Source organism: Heterocephalus glaber, unplaced genomic scaffold (assembly GCF_053883595.1).
Source record: "Heterocephalus glaber isolate CG9 unplaced genomic scaffold, H.glaber_assembly_v1.0 deba00001452, whole genome shotgun sequence".
In the NCBI taxonomy this organism is placed as follows: domain Eukaryota; kingdom Metazoa; phylum Chordata; class Mammalia; order Rodentia; family Bathyergidae; genus Heterocephalus; species Heterocephalus glaber.
In genome coordinates, this window is record NW_028258302.1 from 15842962 (window position 1) to 15863030 (window position 20069).

Sequence of the window (20069 nt, forward strand, 5' to 3'; positions counted from 1 at the left end):
CAAGTCCTCTACTTTAACAGTGTTGTCTCTTTAAACTCAATGTCCAAAGTAAATTTTTCAAATGTGACTCAGTGGCACAGTGAGTCACAGAACCACTCGGTACAGGCAGGTGTAGTGGTCTAAGCCTATAATCCTAGTACTCAGGAGGCTGAGAAAGCAGGATTGTCTCCAGTTTGAGGCCAGCCTGGGCTACAGAGGAAGTTCAAGGATAGCCTGAGCTACATAGCATGATGCTGTCTCAAAACCAAAACAAAACAAAACAAAACAACCCACTGGGTGCATATTATACTTCCTTCAATGTAGCCAGCAACTGAAAATATCTTCAGTAGCTAATTATTAGTTCACTTTTAAGACTGTGGCCCATTAAAACTTAGACTTCTAAGGTAAATCTCCCACCAACCTCTTCTTTTTCTCTTTTTGGTGGCATTGGGGATTGAACTCAGGGTGTTTGCACTGGGCTACAGTCCCAGCCCTTTTATTATTTTTGATTTTGAGACAAGGTCTCACTAAGTCACTAAGTGGCCCAGGCTGGGCTTGACTTGAGAGCCTCCTACCTCAGCCGACCAGCGTGCTAGGATTACAGGTATGTGTCATCACACCTGGCTAACCTCTTCTGTTTTATTTATTTATTTATTTATTTAGGTACTGGGGATCAAACTCGGGTCCTTGCACTTGCGCTGCAGGCAGCAAAACCACTGAGCTAAATCCCTGGCCCTGTGTTTTGTTTTTTAGAGACAGGGTCTCACTAGATAGTCTAGGCTCGCCTTGAACTCATGGTGATCCTCCTGCCTCAGCTTTCCAAGTGAGTGCAATTACAGGTGTGTACCACCATGCCCAGCTTCTGGCTAAACCTCTTCTTTTTTTCCTAGTACCGAGGATCAAACTCAGGACCTTGTGCTTGCAAGGCAGCCGTGGTGCCACTGAGCTAAATCCCCAGCCCTAAACATCTTCTTATACAAGGACTTCCCCTTGTCATGTGCTATCCAGGGGCCAGTGAACAGGAAGTAGAGATTTTTAAGCAAAAACAAACTTAACAGCATATCAACATTATAGAGACAACCTACACTGGAGTAACTGAGCTAAGAGGAAACAGCAAACCCTTGAGAGTGTACAACTACTTTAGATTCCCCATAGACCCCACACAGACCACACATTTACATCAATGGCAGTCCTTTTGCTGAATTAGAGGCTAGTAATTGAAAGGAAGGTTCTAGCCTCGAGGTGCTAAGGTAGTTGACAGCTTACCAAAGTTTCACCACAGTTGGAGAGCCTTTATTCTCCTTCTAAGCTGGATTTCCTATACTTTAGAAAGTAAGAAGCACATAGGTTTGCAAAGCCAAGGTCAGATGAGAAAGGGAAAGCAACGACTATCTCCAGATTTTAGCTCCCTGCCCCAAGTTCTTTGGTCCCAGCATGGTTGAGTGGGGATGGACCACTCTGTGGGTATATCCAGTGTTGAGTCTGACATAAACATCATAGTGTTTGGAAACTACCTACCTGCCAGAGTAAGAAGTCACTCAGCCGCACTTCTCCAGAAGTCCGTATCAAGATGTCAGGATGAGGAGAGTGATGGGTGTAGAGGCATTTATCAAGCAGACACTCAGAGACATCACTAAAGTAAGCAGGAGATGAAGAGAAGCATATGTCTCTTTCTGCAGTACTCCTTTGGTGAATATCCACACATAATGCACCTCAGTTTATAAAACACCATCAAATATATTCACCAATACTAGTTGGTGCAAAGAAGGCCCTCTATAAACATTTATTAAATTCACAAATGATTTTTTAAAATTTCATTTTGTGGGTTTTTTGCAGTTGTGGGGACTGAACCCAGGAATTCACATATGCTAGGCAATTGCTCTACCACTGAGCTACATCCCTAGCCCCAGGAATGATTATAAACTTCTCAACTACATAAGGTATTTCCATCTTTATTTTATAGATAAAAAGAGGAGGCTAAGGGCTGGGGATTTAGCTCAGCGTCACCACACCTGCCTTGTAAGCCCAAGGTACTGAGTTCAATCCCTGGTATCAAGGAAAAAAAAAAAAGATAGGAGACTCAAAAAAGATAAATAATTTGTGCAAGGTCATATAGCTGCATGCCAAAAACCAGAACCACCATTATAATGTGTTGTCTCTATCCAGGAAACCCCCACCTGAGCCTGGCAGTACATACCTGTAATTCCTACTTTACATGAGCATTAAATTAGACTATGAATGATACACTTAGCTCAATGCCTACCTCATAATTAGATCCAGTAAATATTAATTATTAATTTTGATTGTTATGATGACTTCTTGTTAATTTCAACTCTCCTGTGCTGCAGTCAGTATATCACAATGACTGAGAACACAGGATCTGGCACTAAGTTTGCCAATTATTCTTTTTTTCTTTTTTTTTCTGGTACCGGGGATCGAACTCAGGACCTTGAGCTTGCAAGGCAGGCTGTAGAACCACTGAGCTAAATCCCTGGCCCTAAGTTTGCCAATTATGTAAACTCAGACAAGTTTCTTTCCCTCCGTCTCAGTATTCTGATCTTTAAAATGGAGACAAAAATAGTATTAACAGGGGCCGGGGATTTAGCTCAGTGGTTCTGCCTCCTGCCTTGCAAGCGCAAGGTCCTGAGTTCGATCCCCAGTACCAAAAGAAAAAAAAAAAAAAGTATTAACAGTACTGTATAAAGTGTAAGGATTAAATGCATATGGAGTACTTACTAAATATTTGCATAGAGTAAATGGTCAGTAAATGTTGGCGGTCACTATTATTGTTATTATTATCATCACTATTTTATAAGGAGGACAGACCTACAGGTGTCCTGTCAAGTGACCTGTTCAACATAAAACAGTGGGGAAAAGTTTATTGCCCTTCAGGTTCAATCTTATTCCTTCTTCAATAACTCCAAACTCACAAAACAATCTATTAATTTGTGAGAGAAAAAAAACACCCTGGAAGAAAGCAAAAGGAGGAGCTAAATGATGGCAATGGGACAACAGCAAAGTCCAGACTACATAGAGCCTAACAGTAATAATTCACTGACTTCCTGACATAAATGTAGATTTGTCTAGGGCCAGGGATTTAGCTCAGTGGTTCCGCCGCCTGTCTCGAAAGCACAAGGTCCTGAGTTCCATCCCTGATGGCAAAAAAAAAAAAGTAGATTTGTCTAAATTTGAATAACGTACAGAATACTGCCTCAGGCCTGATGAGCCCATCCTGAGTTGCTGCACATCAAGCTGCAGGCTATAGTGGGTTGAGACATCAGCCTCTTGACCCTGGTGATCTTGCCCAGCCCACACACTGCCTGCATGAGAACCCCACAGAGGCAAGTAATTAAATGAAGCAAGGCAGAGAAGAGGGATGAGGAAAAAACCACTGGACCAGAAGTAGGAGGTAAGGTCAGTGGATACCACAGTGTGGTGTGAGGGTAAAGTATGCTGGGTCAGGCATCAAGATCAGAGTTCTAGAAGTCCTGGGCATGAATGCATATTAAATCTGGTTGTTAAAGAGCTTGCTTGTTTATGCTTATTTCTACCATAAATACATATCCGTTTTTATTCTTAATACATTAAACATGTAAAAGATTATTTAAAATATATTATGAAGTACAATATAATGAACAACTATTAAGTCACTCCCAAGCTAAAAATTAGAAAATTACCATTAACTTCCATTTACTCATATATCCCTATTCTACCTCATCCTCCTGTCCCCATCCCTACTCACTTAATCAGTAACCTAAGTTTTTCCCTAAAAGCTAATTTTGACAATGTAACAGATCTGTTTATAGCATGCAACACCACTGCTACCACCATGCCCGCTCCCTCCTGACCTGCACCAAACTCCCTCTTTTCCTGGATACAGTAACATTGACTGCTGGGTTTTCTACCTTTCTGGTTGTTCACTCTCTTTTTTTTCCTTTAAGGTTCATTCCAATCTACTTAGCCAGTAAGGCAGTTTCTCAAAACTTCATCCTAGGGCCTCTCCCTTCCCAGGGAATTCTCCTTGGCATCCTCATGTCCTCCTTGCCAATCCCTGACCCTTCTTGAACTGTCGACTTGACATCTCTACTCAACATCTACAAGAGATCCAAAACCAAACTTCTGGCTCTGTTCCTTAAAGTGGATCCCAAGCACAGTAAAGAGCACCACAGTGAAGAGCACTGCTAAAAACTCTGCGGTCACTCTCAACACATCCTTTCCCCAGTCTGTCCACTGAGAGGACTGATGTCCTCTGCTTCATGGAACTTGAAGCAGTCTGCTCTATCCATTGCAGCACCACCACAATCCAGGCTCTCTTTCAGCTATTCCACTTGAACTATTCAACAGTCTTTCTGCAACCAATGAAGTCCTCACATTCCTGCCATATTTCCTACGTCCTGCTTATTCTCCCTTTTTAGGTTACTGTACTTACCATTTTCTGGGGGAAAGTCTTCCCTACAGGTCCCTTTCTCTTACTGTACCATGCACCCATGTACCGTCTTCACAGTACTTATCACCATTATAATTTTATGCTTTCTTTTAGTGATGCTGAGGATTGAACCCAGGGCCTTAGACACATTAGGTAAGCACCCTACCACTGAGGTACATCTCCAGGCCTTTTTATTTTTTTATCTTGAGACAAGTTAATGCTGTTCATGCTGGCCTTGAACTTTCAATACTCCTGCCTGAGCATTCCAAGTGCTGGGATTACCTGTATGTGCCACCATGCATGGTTTATGGTATTTGTATAATCTTAACATCTGTTTCCTCTACCAGAGTTCCACGAGGCAGAAAAATATGTATTCTTATTCTCACTACTGAATCTGTTATGGACAGAAATGTCCCTACCAAGAGATGGTACTTAAAAATACTTGTTGAAAGAATGATTGACTATTAAATATTGAAATATATGTTGAGGGCCAAGGATTTAGCTCAGTGGTTCTGGCGCCTGCCTCACAAGCCCTAGGTCCTGAGTTCGATCCCTAGTACAAAAAAAAGAAAAAGAAAAAGAAATATTTGTTTCTGTTTTTGTTTTGTTTTTTTTGGTACCGGGGATCGAACTCTGGTCCTTGCTCTTGCGAAGCAGGCAGTGGAACCACTGAGCTAAATCCCCGGCCCAGAAATACTTGTTGAAATGACTGACTATTCAATATTTGTTGAAAGAATGATTGATGAACTATGGCACAGAAAGATCACCCAGCTGTTGGGGAGGAAAGGAAACAGTCTTTAAAACTATCTTCTTTACTTATCTTTTCCATTTTCACCAAGCAACTTCTTGGTTTTCTGCAGTGGTGGAGATCAAGTGCAAGAGATCAAGTGCAGGCTTTGTACATGTTAGGCAAACACTCTAGTACTGAGCTGCATTCCCAGGCCTAATTTCTTGATTTTTAATCTAGTTTTCAGCCAAGTGAATTAAATTCAAGAATGGAATCAGAAAAATCCCTGGGTCCCAAGATCTCATGTAATAGATAAAAGATAAGAACTCTGGAATCAGAGATCTTGAAATATGAGCCCCACCTTGGCACTTGCTAGTGAATGACCTTGGGTAAGTTACTTGAATGCTCTCAGTTTTCTCATCTATAAAATGGACAAAAGACTTGACTCTCTCACACATGACATTAATGACTTAGTAAAATACAGAATATAACACACTGCCTTGGGTTTTTTTGCTACTATCATTTTATTATTGCTATTAAGTTTATTAATATTATTACTAGAAGTTACACTAGTAATAACATGAAAGGGACAAAACAGACAGATGACATAAATTATCTCCCACCTCTAATTATTAGAGTTCCACTTTATTGGTAATGATTAAAATTTTTCTTTTTTTGAAAAATACCTTAATCATCTGTGAAACTGTAACATGATATATCTAAAAGCCTCTTCCAGCCACAAAGTGCACTCCTGAAAAAATCATCTTTGTATGTGGCATGGGGGGGTGGTGTTATGGTTTGCTGTACTCCTCTTCTATCAATTACCACAAGAAACAACCTGGGATACCTTGGATCCAGCAGCCCTTGCTCCACTCCCCAAGCCATCTCTTTCACAGCACTGGTGATCTCATGACGGGATGTGTATGCAAAGCAGACATTCAGGAAACACCTGAGAAGGGCAGAACAGAATAATTTATCAAACAGCCACAGCAACTGATGACTGGAGTCCCTGATTACAGAGTAGCCGCTTCCTGGAAAGATATACAAACAAAATGCTAACTGTATAACTCAGAAGATGAGTTTTTTTTATTATTTCCAAGATTTCTTGGAAGAAACATGCCGTTAATTTTAAAATAAGACACTCTACTAAACTGCCTTTACTGTCCTCCTGACCCTCTCCCCTCCTACTGTCAATCAGCTTACAGAGAATGTGAACCTGCTGTGAATCTAGCATATACAAAGGAGATATGGGGCTGGGGATTTAGCTCAGTGGTTTCACCGCTTGCTGTGCAAGTGCAAGGACCCGAGTTCAATCCCCAGTACCAAAAAAACAAACAAAAAAACAAAAAACAAAGGAGATATGACACAAAACAAATTCAATGTCAAACACATATTATATTCCAAAGCTACACACAGTCAAATCTGGATTACTGACTTACATTCCTGTCTGCATTTGTCTGATCTCCCAAAGAAAAATAATTTCTTGAAGGATCTGTTTTCAAAAAAAAACAAGATGGAGGGCCAGGGATATAGCTCAGTGGCGCTGCACCTGCCTGGCAAGCGCAAGCTCCTGAGTTCAATTATGGTACCAAAAAAAATAAAAATAAAAATAAGATGGCTGGGCTTGGGATTTAGCTCAGTGGTTCCGCCGCCTGCCTTGAAAGCACAAGGACCTGAGTTCGATCCCTAGTACAAAAAAAAAAAAGATGGCTACTGCATTTCCATCTGAACCCTCGTCAAGTTAAAAAATATGTGCATGCATGTGTAAATACCAAATAGTTTCTCTAGTATGAGAAACTGAAAGTGTAAATAAGGATTAAAATGAATAATTGATACTTTGAAATAGGAAAAGGTCCAAAGGGGTAGGGGTGGTGGGAGGGGAAGGGGAAAGAAAAGGGAAAGGAAAAATCATGAGAAAAGAAAAAAAATGGAAATGAAGTCTATGTAAATAGGGAAGGGTGGAGGGGGTGAAGGGCACACAGGTAATGGGGGAGAAAATAAGAACCAAGATACATTAGGTACAGGTACAAGCACCCAATGATAAATGTAAACGTATTGTATACCTAAAATGTACCAATAAAAGAATTTAAGGAAAAACAATACGTGTGTGGATATGTGCATAAAACTTTGGGATGGGGTGGGTAAAGGATAAGAAAGTGTGTCTGTATTTTTGTTTTGGTTTTTGATACCAGGGATCGAACTCAGGACCTTGCACTTGTGAGGCAGGCAGCACCACCACTGAGCTAAATCCCAGGCCCTGTTTTGTTTTTTAGAGATAGGGTCTCACTGTATAGTCCAGGCTGGCCTTGAACTCACCATGTACCCCAAGCTGGCCTCCAACTCACCGTGATCCTTTGTCTCAGCCTCCTGAGTGCTGAGATTACAGGTATGTGCCACCATGCCTGGCAAGAAAGTGTGTCTACCTTTGAGTAAACACAGATATAACATGGTATTGAAATAAGAGCTCTGGTCTGCCCTACAAAAAGAAGCAAGTCTGTAAGCATCCCAAACTATCCCCTCATTGCCCATTATACAAAATGCAGACCAAGGAAGGCTCAGGACGGTTCCATAAAACTAGCAGGGAGTCAAAGATTGACAGTAGGAAATCTGGGAACTTACTTGTTGTAGTTCTTAGTGGCCTGTACAGCTTGTGCAATCAATTCCTGGAGGTCCAAGGGCAATAAATGCAGATCTCCCAGGACCCGGACACACACCCCATACTTCTGCAGCTTCTCCCTGGTAAGAAAAATGAAGGCAGTATTGGGACACAACTGGCGAGGGAAAGATGCTCAGATAATAATCAACTACCTGTTTGAGTGCTTTCCTGTGTCCGGCACAGTATTATGCATGTTATTTCTCTGCACCCCTTCAACAGCTCTAAAAGGAGTTTATTAGAGCATTGAGCTCAGACAGGACAGTCAGATAAAGACATCTAAGATCACACTGTCATCATGCTGGGTCTGGATTGAACCCCAGATCTGTCTGTATTGAAAACCTAAGCTCCTGGCTGAAGGGAGGGCAGGGGAATGGGGAAAAACATAAGAATCAAGATAAGAGTATATGTAAAGGTGCAAACTCCCGAAATTGAATGTCATTATATTGTATAACTAAAATGTACCAATAAAATTAAAAAAACAAAACAAAAAACCTAAACTCTTGTCAGGCACGGTGGCACACGCCTGTAATCCCGGCACTCAGGAGGCTGAGGCAGGAGGATCACCATGATTTGGAGGACAGCCTGGGCTACATAGTGAGTTCAAAGCCAGCCTGGACTACACAGCAAGACCCTGTCTCAAAAAAAATAAGAAAATCTAAGCTTCTGACTACACATTATATACCACCATAAGTGTCCCTGTTGCTGGGTTGCATTCTACATATTCTGTGATATGTCTGCCCCACTTGGACAAACAAGTAAACTGCTCAAAGGCAGGAGTTGTATCATTGGTGTTTTTCGTTATGCTCTGATGAAATATAGTGATGACAGTGACAGCTAGCCATGGTGGTACACAACTGTAATCCTAGCACTTGGGAGGCTGAGCCAACAGGATCATCATGAGTTTGAGGCCAGAATGGGCTACATGGTAAGTTCAAGGCCAACCTGAATTACATAGCAAGACCCTGTCTCAAAAAAATAAAAAATATCCGCTGCCTGCCTTGCAAGTGCAAGGTCCCAAATTTGATCCCCAGTACCAAAAAAGAAAAAAAAAAATCGAAACAGCTAACGTTATGTTTCCTAGGTACCAAATAGTAGCCTAAGTGCTTTACATGTACTAACACATTTCATCCTTACACAAATCTTGAGGTACATTCTACAATTATTTCCCTTTAAAAAATGAGGAAACCAAGGCACAGGGAAATTAGGTAATTTGTTGAGACAGCTGGTAAATGGAGAGCTAGAATTTGAACCTGGGGAATATGGCCATAGAACCTGTCCTTTTAATCATGATATTATAGCACTTCCATACAATTAACTCCTAATCTGCACACAGTGAAAATGAATTCACTGCATTGCTACACAGCTTTTCTCACTTGGGAACGCTATGTGTTATGGAGAAACTGAACACTTCATGTTTGGGAAGTGGTAATTTAATGTGGGGTAGGGGGTCTCTGGTAGGTCCCAAAGGACCCTCATCTAGAACTGAAGGCCACATGCATAGCCTATTTATTATATATAACCTTCAACCCCATTTCCTCAGAGGTTGTGAAGGAAGACCTAATCACCTATTTTTGAGAACTTACTAGAGCATACAAATGTATAGTTGACTCAAGGCCAAATCTGAATAAGAAGGGCACACCTGTAATCCCAGCACTCCAGAAGGCTGAGGAAGGAGGATCACAAGTTGAGTCCTATCTAGCAACACAGTGAGACCCTTCTCAAAATAAAAAAATAAAAAGGGGATGTAGGCCCTGGGTTCAAACCTCAGTACTGGTGCGGTGGGGGAACCCTAGATTCAAGACTTAGTACCCCACTTACTAACTGACCCTTCATAAATGCTTGGCCTTTCTGAGCTCAGTCTCTACCTGCCCTTTCCACCCTCCAAGTCTGTAAACTGAGGGTGACAATCATCCCTGCCATACTACTCAGGGGGCGTTCATCAAGTGAGACTCTTCTCAAACAACAGATGAGTACTTAGGTGAGGTCTGTAGAAAGGAAGCTGCAAAAGCCCTGGGATCTGGGTTCCCATACAGGCTCTGCCACCAGCATGCTGTGACCAGAGGCGAGAGCTTTCCTTCTCTGCACTCGGGTTTAATTTCCCAGCAAAAGAATTCAGTCCAGTGATTTTTAAGCTTTCTACCAAAGAACTCTTTCTTGAAATCAATCCTATACAATAACCTGATATATAAAATATATTTTAAAAAATGAGCATCTTATAGCCAGTGATGCTGGGTTTTTATGGGCCCAGTCTAGAACTCTGGAGTTTTGTGGGATATTGTTGGAAAAGCACCTCTGAAGTTTCTTCTTGCTCTGGCCAGGGCTTCACGACAAGACCATTTTTTCTACTATTGACTGACTAATCTAAGTAGTACCTCTATTGCCATATGTCTTCACCCTGGAAGAACTCTTGCTTCCTGTCTCTAGGTATACAGTGTAGCAGACAAGTCAGCCATGGAGTCAGAAAGATCCAGTGGTATATACTGTAGCTCCACCTGTTTGATAACTGTGATCCAAGATATATGCCTTAACTTCTCTGCCTTTTACTTTCTTCCTCTCTAGTTTTGGGCTAATATTTGTTTCTCATAGGATAATGTGACTATTGAATGAGAATACATTTTAGGCTAAGGGCATGGCACATAGGTGCCTGGCAAAAAGATCACTGTGCACTTTTTTATTTTTTGGTACCAGGGCTCGAACTCAGGACCTTGCAATTGTGAGACAGGCGCTGGGAACCACTGAGCTAAATCCCCAGCCCTCTTACCTTTTAAAAGTGCACAATAGGGGCTGGGGATTTAGCTCAGTGGTTTCGCTGCTTGCTGTGAGAGCACAAGGACCTGAGTTCGATACCCGGTACCAAAAATAAATAAATAAATTAAAGTCCACAATAGAGCTGGGGATTTAGCTCAGTGGTTCCACCACCTGCCTCACAAGCGCAAGGTCCCGAGTTTGATCCCCAGTACCAACCAAAAAAAAAAGGTAATAATTTGAAAACTTGAAAAAAAAAAAAAAGAATTTGAACACTTGAATGTGTTTTTCAGATCTTCATCCCACCACCTGGGGGTGAGCTCTGCATCACAGGGCTCTGCTAGGAACCAGGGAGCAATGTCCATGGCTCAGGATCTTACCATCCTGTGGACAGAGGAAAGCCTGGTCACCCCTACCCCTATTGCCCTGACCCATATAAAAGGACAGCAATGACAGAACCAGCTTCCTAGAAGGTCCTTCCAGGCCCTTCTCTGCTATAATGCTAGGCTCTGTTCTCTCATCTTCCTAGTCCTAGTGTAGGTAGGAGCTGGGCAGCAACAGGTGAAGTGAACACTTTTGGGCAACTCTGGCAGAAGGCTCCACAATTTGAGGCAAATGATCTCCATCAATCTTCCTTTTTGCCCTTTTTTGCCTTTGTTCCCTATGTCAAGCCTATATTCAACAATGGGTAAGAAAGGTACTGAAGCTATAGCTAAAGATGATACTGATACCTCCCCACAGAGTCTCTTATGATTATTCCACCCTTTCCAAGACTGCAGGGGGAACATAGTAACTATGCAGTAGATCTCTGTGCAACAACAAATGACTTCCTCCTGTTTCCTTCTACTTCCCTGGCCATAATTTATTGGTTCTGGGGTAGAAATTTGATCAGAGGTGGGCCAATTAAGAGATTTAGCTGACTGTGGATTGTTCCTCTGAAGGCTGCTCTGCAGAGATAGAAGGAAACAAATGTATAAAGAGACTTACATTAATTCCTGGTTTCATTTTTGAGGCTGGTTGTACTGAAATTCTGTGAAATATCTCACTACCCTCAAATGTATGCGGACAGCCCCCACCCCACCCCTGCCACAAAAAAAGGAAAGAAGTCAGTTAGTCAGTTGTGGTCACACAGAACTGTAATCCCAGCTACTCAGAAAGTTGAGGCAGGAGGACCCAAGTTTGTTTTTGTTTTTGTTTTTTTTGGTACCGGGGATCGAACTCGGGTCCCTGTGCTTGCGCAGCAGGCTGCGAAACCACTGAGCTAAATCCCCGGCCCATTTTCTTTTGACTTTATTTTATTTATTTTTTTTTTTGGTACCAGGGATCGAACACGGGGCCTTGTGCTTGCAAGGCAGGCGGCAGCACCATTGAGCTAAATCCCCGGCCCATGGAGGACCCAAGTTTGAGGCCAGCATGTACAAGTTACCAAGAACCTGTCTTAAAATTAAGGCAAACAAACAAAATAAAGCAAAAGGCTGTTGATGTAGCACAGTGGTAGAGGGCTTGTCTAGCATGTGTGAGGACTTGGAGTCAATTACTGGGGGGTAGGGGGAACAGGGAAGGAAGAGAAAAGGAGGAAAGGGAGGAAGAGAGGAGAGGGAAAGAGAAAGAAAGAAAATGAAGAAAGAATGAATGAATGAGTTGCATTTCTAATACTTGCTGCCAAAGAGTGCAAACATTAAAAGGATTGAGAATGTTATAAATAAGCCCCAGATAACAGAGCTGTGAAGGGTAGAGAATGGCTGGAAGAAGTGGAAGAACAAATTTTCTCCTTGGATAGCATCTTACTGTTCTTTCATCAAGTAGCTAAACTTCTCTCGAGCCAGATCCAGTATCCCATCAACCTCATTCTTGGAACGTTTGAAGTTCTCAATGCTGAACGCGTAGACTGTCACCTCTAGGATGCCCAGGTTCAAACACCAGCGTAGAGTCTGAGAGGGGAGAAGGCAGAGTGGGTACAAGGAGAGTGGAAAGGAAGTAAGAGATTCTTTTACCCTATTTAGAGTTGGAGGTGGAAGACTGACTTTTCTCTTATGCGAATCTGGGAAAGGCTAGGATCACATCAGCGCTTACCATCAGAATTATTAACTAAATAGAAACTGAAAAATGTGATTTCAGTGAATAGTACTATACTGATTCCATTGTGGTTTATAGCAATGTATAGTAATTTATGTGCAAATTACAGAAATAACTGTTCTTCACTAACAATGTAAAGACTCAGGTTCTAGCCCCTGATTCCATCATGTATGTGTTATGGAACAGTAGGAAAATCATTTAACCTCTTGGGACCTAAGTCTCCTTCTCACAATCCATCTCTCACTAAGTGGCTAACAAACAATATAAAAATACAAGATATTGGGCCTGAGATTTAGCTCAGTGGTTCCGTTGCCTGCCTCGCAAGCACAAGGTCCTGAGTTTGATCCCCAGTACCAAAAATACCCCAAGATATTACTAAAGCATAACTGCATTATTCTGGTAGACTAAGAGGCTGATAAGTTGTTTGTTCGTTTGTTTTAAGAGTAGGAAAAATTTATTGAGGGAAAGATAGCTTCTAAAAGAGACAGAAGGGGGACCAGAAAGTGGGCTGCCCTTGTTTGTTTGTTTGTTTTTTGAGACAGGCTCTCACTGTGTAGTTCAGGTTGACCTCCAACTCATGGCGATCCTCCTGCCTCAGCCTCCAGAGTGCTGGAATTATAGGCATCTGCCACTACACCTGGCCTTTTTTTTTTTTTTGGTACCAGGGATTGAACTCGGGTCTACACCCAGCTTTGAGGCTGATAAGAATAAAAGCAACAACTAGGTTGGACAGCTGTGCAGAATTTATAGTCAGTAAAGCTTTTGGTCATACATTATTTCTCTTGATTTTTTAATCACTTAAAAGTGGCATTATAGGGCCAGGGATTTAGCCCAGCGGTGCCGCTGCCTGCTCCACAAGCGGAAGGTCCCGAGTTCGATCCCTGGTACCAAAAAAAAAAAAAAAAAAAAAGTGGTATTATTGTTTCCATGTCTGCTTTACAGATAATAAAACAGGCTCTGAGAGTTGAAAGAATCATGCCAAAAGTCTGTAACTTTACTGTATGATTTCATTATATGAAGTTCTAGAACAGGAAAAGCAAATTACAGTTACAGAAATCAGAAGAGTGGTTGCTTGGTAATGGGAGGAAGAAAAACAAGGGTTGACCAGGAAGGTGCACAAAGGAACCTGTCACAGAATTCCCATGTTACAATATCTTGACATGGGAATAGGTTAGATAAATGAACACAATTGCCAAAACTGCAAATCTGTGTGTTTCACTGTATGAAATTGTACTTCAACTTAAAATGAAGTGAAACTTGGGCTGGGCATGGGCATGTAGCTCAGTGGTAGAGGGCTGCCTAGCCTGTGTGAGGCTTTGGGTTTGATCCCAGCCCCATTCTTTTTTTTTTTTGGTACCGGAAATCGAACTCAGGACCTTGCGCTTGTGAGGCAGGCGCCAGAACCACTGAGCTAAATCCCCAGCCCACCCTGCCCCACTCTTGACTGAAAAAAAAAAAAAAAGAAAAAGAAAAAGAAACTCAAACTCAGTTCTTTGGGGTTGCTCTAACCTAGTACCACTAAAGTTAGGTGGAAAAGCAGCAGGTGAGAATAACAATGTTAAGGTGGGGAGCTGAAGGACAAAGATAGAGGACAAAAGACATTCAAATAGAACAAAAAACCAAAACTTCAGAGCTACCTCTCTAATCCCTTAAGAGACATATACACATGCAAACAAATCCACTAATACCTTAGGAAACTACCAGCAAGAACCTGACGCTTGAAACAGACTCAGTTTTGGGAGGAGGGTGTGGGAGGGTTTGAGACAGGGTCTCACTATGTAGTCCAGCCTGGCCCTGACATCCCTAATACAGCCCAGCTGGGCCTCGAATTTGTGATCCTCCTGCCTCAGTATCTCAGAGTACTAAGATTTCAGGTACATGTCACCATGCTTGGCTTAAGCTCAGATTCTACAGATCTTGCAAGGAAGTTTCCTTGAATGGTACATCTGGGTCAGAACCGACTTCTACTAACAACAGTTTAATTTTTTTTGAGCACTTAACACTTAGGTTAAGCCCTATACCAAATGCTTTTCATCATGCCATCTTGCTTGATCTTCACATTAATCTCTTAAAATAGAGATTGATAACACTGTATTAGATGAAGAAACTGAGGCAAAAGGAAGCTGCATAAATTATTTTACTCCACAGAGCCAGGAAGTGGCAGGGCAAGAGTACTAATGAGTTCTTTCTTTTTCTTTACAAGACGTTAAGAACTATGTCCAAGCTGGGCATGGTGGCACACACCATTCAGGAGGCTGTAACAGGAGGATCACTGTTGAGTTGGAGACCAGCCTAGTGAGTTCAAGGCCAGCCTGAACTACAAAGCAAGATCCTATCTCAAAAAAAAGAAAACAAAACAAAAAAAGGGGCTGGGAATGTAGCTCAGTGGCACTACGCCTACCTGGCAAGCAAAAGGTCCTGAATTTGATCTCCAGTACCAAAAACAAAACAAAACACTTTGTCTAAACCAGTGAGTTGAATGACTCCAGAGCTTAAGCTTCTAAGGGCTAGGCAAAACTCCCTTTTATTTACAAAAGAGAGCCGGGCATGGTGGTGCACATCTGTAATCCCAGCATTAAGGAGGCTGAGACAGGAGGATCACCAAGAGCTTGAGGCCCGCCTGGGCTACATACTGAGTTTGAGGCCATCCTGAACTATATAGTGAGACCCTGTCTCAAAAAAACAAAAAGAGGGCCGGGGATTTAGCTCAGTGGTTCCACCGCCTGCCTCGAAGGCACAAGGACCTGAGTTCATCCCCAGTACCAAAAAAAAAAAAAAAAAAGAGAGAGAGAGAGAATGAATCAGAGGTCAATAAACCTACAGATTTCTGCAGTGTGCTAGAGAGAAGCTGTCTGCCAATTGCTTAAGTTAAAAAAAAATATTACTGCCATGTAATCAGGGCATGTTCCTCTGCCTACAGGCTATAGACCTTATTTCCATTCTTCTTAAAAGTTATTTTCATAAAGGGCTAGGGGTATAGCTCTTGGTAGAGTGAGTACTTAGCACATGTGAGCACTTGGGCTCAATCCCTAGCACCAAAAGAGAAGTTAGTTTAAACTGGGTGTCACGGTGTAAGCCTATAATCTCAGCACTCTGGGATGAGGCAGTAGGATTACAAATTCAACTACCCTGGGCAACTTAGTGATTTAGCAAGACCCTGTCCATAAATAAATAAACAAACAGCTGGGATGTAGTTCAGTGCAAAGGCCCTGGGTTCAATCCCTAGTAGTAGAAAAAAAAGAAAAAGCCTCACCAACACTGCCATATTCCACTCTCACTGTTAAATGTAATGTTTCCCAATATCCAATATGCACTGAAATCATCAAATGTTCATGACCTTTATATGTAGACTGATATCCCAGTTGGCCTGGCACTTTTCCCAGTTAAGCACTGAAAGGCATACTGAGAAACTCCTCAGCCTTGGCAAAGTAGGATGGGTAGGCACCCAACCTTTGCTCCAGAAATATCATTTCTAAAAATTTATCCTGGGCCAGGGATTTAGCTCAGTGGTGCCGCCGCCTGCCCTGTAAATGTAAGGACCCGAGTTTGATCCCTGGTACCAATAAACAAACAAACAAACAAACAAATAAAAATTTATCCTACTGCAAACATATAATTAAAAAAATAAAAATTTTTCTTAAATCAGCATTATTTATGACATCTATTTATAACATCCCAGAACAGTCCAGCTGCTTAACATTATGTCACATTCCCATTATAAAATTTGTAGTTAAAAAGCTATAGATCGGGCCAGGGATTTAGCTCAGTGGTTCCGTTGCCTGCCTCACAAGCGCAAGGTCCCAAATTCAACTGCTGGTACCAAAAAAAAGCTATAGATCAACTTGGAAAAATAGCTGCCAAAATGTCAAATACAGTTATTTGAGCTACAGTGGCAGTTCTGTACATGTTGTCATCCTACATCATACTGTACGTACATCCTACAACATACTGTATGTACTGGATGAGATAAAGTATAACTAATGATTTATTAAAGATGAGCTGGGAATTCTGTTATTTTAATATTTTAGGATGACTCATTGGACAATTTTTTTATTAATGTCAATATGGGATCAATACTTACCAAGCAAGCAATAAAACAGAGTAACAGCTATTAAACATTTTCAAACCACAGCAAACTCAGGGCCTCATTTTCTAGCCATAATTTAACTCTCCACAGACGGTTCACTTTGGATTCCGCCACCTCACCAGCCACCTCACACTCACCTCAGCCAACTTGTTGAAGCCCTGTGAGTGGCCCTCTTGCCGTTCCACCTGGCACTTTTTGGCATAGCGACGGTTCCCATCCATTATGAATGCAATGTGTTTGGGCATTGGGCCTGCCTGTTGAATAAGAAGATAAATAATGAGTCAATTCATACTCTTCAGGGATGGGGGGCTACATACCAAGCTGACAGGTTTGAACTATAGGATAAAAAACCCCAAGGAAAGAAATTGGATATTTTACACTTTTAGCATTAGAGACTTTATTTTTATTTATGTTTATTGAACACCACTACATGCCAAATACCATGGTGGGATTTTTATACTTCATCTTATCATGCAACTCTATAAAGTAAATAGTATTATCTCCATTTGTATGTGAAAAAATTGTGCCTCAGAGGTCAAGTGACTTACAGTCATGCACATTAAGAAGAAACAAAGCGGGGCCAGGGATTTAGCTCAGTGGTTTAGCCGCTCAAGGACCCGAGTTCAATCCCCGGTACCAAAAAAAAAAAAAAAAAAGAAGAAGAAACAAAGGAAGGATTCAAACAGGTTTGCCTGTCCAGTGTTCATCTGTCTCTCTCTTTTTTTGAGACAGGGTCCCAGTATGTAGTTCAAACTGGCCTTGAGCTTACTATCTTGCTCTGGCTGCCCTTGAACTTGTGGTGATCTTTCTGCCTCAGCCTCCCAAATGCTGGTATTACAGGCATGTGCCACCATACCCACCCACAGTTCATCTTTTAACAATACGCTCTTTTTTTTTTCAAGACAGGGTCTCACTATGTAGTTCAGGCTGGCCTTGAACTTGCCTTCTGAGTACTGGAATGACACATACGCACCACCACACCCAACAACAACGTGCTCTTTACTACCATCTTGGTTTCATGAGGCTCTAACAAGAAAGCAAAAGAAGAATACTGTTTGGTAGTTCAATCAAGTGAAGAGGGCATCTTACACATGAATGAGGCACCAAGCCAGAAACAGTGGCAAATGCCTGTAGTTGCATCTACTTGGTGGCCTGAGCAGGATTGCTTGAGCTAGGAGTTAGAGAGACCCTACCAAAAAAAGAAAAAGAAATTTTAAAAAGGCACTCACTGTCTAGCTCTAGCCACACATGAGTTGGGGCAAAATATTGTTCTAATTTTCTAATTGTGCAAGAAACCAACCATCAGGATTTTTATAAAAATTGAGAGGTTTAGTGGCACACATCTCTGGTCTTAGTTACTTGGCATGCTGAAATAGGAGGATCACTTGAGCCCAGGAGTTCAAGGCCAGCTTGGGAAACAAACCTGTCTCTTAAAAAAAAATTCAATTCAATGTCAAGAGCCATTTCAAAACAAACATATTTTTTGAGACAGACAAAATTCCTTATCTGGCAGAGCAGTTTTGGGTTGCCTACCATAGCAAAACTTTTAGTCTTTAATATACCTTCCCTCACCTGGAGGACTAATCACTGACTGTTTCCCCAACACCTCTCTAAGATTTTCTACTTTTGTCTCCCACATGAGGCCTTTTCAAAAACAAAACAGCTAGACACTTGCCTAGCATGTGTGTACAATCTGTGGGTACAATCCCCCTCCCCCACAAAAAAGAGCTGCTTGACACTATGGTTGCTTGACATTAGTGGTTTATATGTATGGGGGGGTGGGGGGGGGGTTGGTACCGGGGATCAAACTCAGGACCTTGCCCTTGTGAGGCAGGTGTTTATATGTATGTTTAATTTTATCCTTCTACCAACTCTATAGTCGTTAAAAGCCAGATGGTTAGTAAATAATAGGAATTTCACCCATGCTTGGCTGCCTCCAGAGCCCAAACTGCTAACCAGTATGTTGTACTGCCACATCAAAGAAAGATTCTTTTATCTAAACCCAGGAGACAATACTAGGAACAGTGGGTCAAAGTTCCAAGGAAATAAACTTCAGTTCTCTAGATGGAAAACGTCAGTTGGAACAATAACATACCAGAAATGTAGACCTGAAAGTTGTCTCACAATTCTAAGACTCTTAGTTCTCTTGCTAAAATCCACTTAGCATAACTGATTCCTCAACTTTAATAACAGATTTTGATAAAAATTATGCAACTGACCAAAATGATCAACTGGTGCTTTGGGCTGCTGCCTACCTTTAGGATGTTGGCACAGAATCGCTCCCAAAGCGATAGTTCTCCTTCCTTGATCCATGACATAATTCTTACCCCGTCAGACGATCACCCCAGAACAAGACACCAGCCCGATAACCTTGGAAAAGAAGGCAGAAAATAATAAGTCATCAGTGCTTGCAATAAGTTTCAGCTGACTCCTAGAGACTGACCTGGACTTGGAAAGCAGCCAGAGTTAGAATCCAAAGACACTGGTCGAAGCCGCTAACCTTTTACCACCCAGAGCTGTACAAGCCAAAGATACCTTTGGAACCAAAAAAACCTTTGCTTAGTTCTAACTTAGTGGACTTTGATTACATTTTCTTTTCCTCCTGATCTAAACTTACTTCTTAACATTTAAGTCGGCTTCCTGCCACATCATGGTGCCTAGTGCTTGAGCATTCCCCGCATCTTCCCTCTCAAACTTCCCCCAAGCCATTTCACATTCTGCGTCCCCAGTTAGAGCCCTTCAGCTGTCGCACCCGTGACCTCATACCTTATTGGTCTCGTACTTAGTTTTACGTTTATCTCTTCCGCAGCTACTTCCTCGCTCGGTCACCTCTCTCGTCAATCGGGTCTAGCACCTGTATAGCTCTGCCGGACACATTCCAACTTCTCCCGAACGCCGACACTTCCTCACGACTTGGCGCTGGAAAAACACGTCATATTTGGGCGCTGGAACAAGCTCCCTTTCGTCATCGGTGGGCGGAGCCCCACTCTGACCCTGCGGGCGAGGTTGGGGAAGCGATTGGACCGTTCAGTCAGCCGGTCCCGCCGGCTCCCGCAGGTTGTGGGCGGGGCCCCGGGGAAGGCCGAGTTCACGAGACAGAGCAGGGGCGTGGCCGCGCTCCAGGCCTTGGGCTGGGGAACTAAGGAAGGCGGGGTCGAGCCCCCTAGGGTGAGCTGGAAGCCCTGTGGACATTGTGGTCAGAAATTGAGGGGTTTCTGGACCGCTGACGATACTCAGCAGAGAAGTGGGGTAAGGTGTTCAGCCAGTCAGGCTTTACGTTGGAAGGCCCCGAAAAACTGGATTACTTTAGGAGCCCTGCTACTATTTAGCCTTAAAATTTATATTTTTACAATATTACGTTTTATTTGGTGGA

The 20069-nt window shown here is 42.2% G+C and overlaps 1 protein-coding gene across 4 annotated transcripts in view; it reads right to left on the reverse strand.

Annotated features, from left to right (window-relative positions):
• The window catches only part of Dhdds (dehydrodolichyl diphosphate synthase subunit), a 32550-nt gene extending 12883 nt beyond the window's left edge, over positions 1 to 19667 (reverse strand). For 2 of the 4 annotated variants that reach the window (XM_021263117.2, XM_004850649.3), the window contains exons 1-7: positions 19463 to 19667; positions 18952 to 19066; positions 16834 to 16950; positions 12322 to 12464; positions 7752 to 7868; positions 5980 to 6081; positions 1498 to 1612 (exon numbers count right to left, since the gene is read on the reverse strand). In XM_021263117.2, the coding sequence (XP_021118776.1) occupies positions 1498 to 1612; positions 5980 to 6081; positions 7752 to 7868; positions 12322 to 12464; positions 16834 to 16950; positions 18952 to 19014 (657 nt within the window). In that variant the 5' untranslated portion in view covers positions 19015 to 19066; positions 19463 to 19667. Of the gene's footprint in view, positions 1 to 1497; positions 1613 to 5979; positions 6082 to 7751; positions 7869 to 12321; positions 12465 to 16833; positions 16951 to 18951; positions 19067 to 19313; positions 19442 to 19462 lie in introns of those variants that run through there. The other 2 variants (XM_087215500.1, XM_087215499.1) reach the window with 1 other exon arrangement.
• Positions 19668 to 20069: the final 402 nt, after the last annotated feature.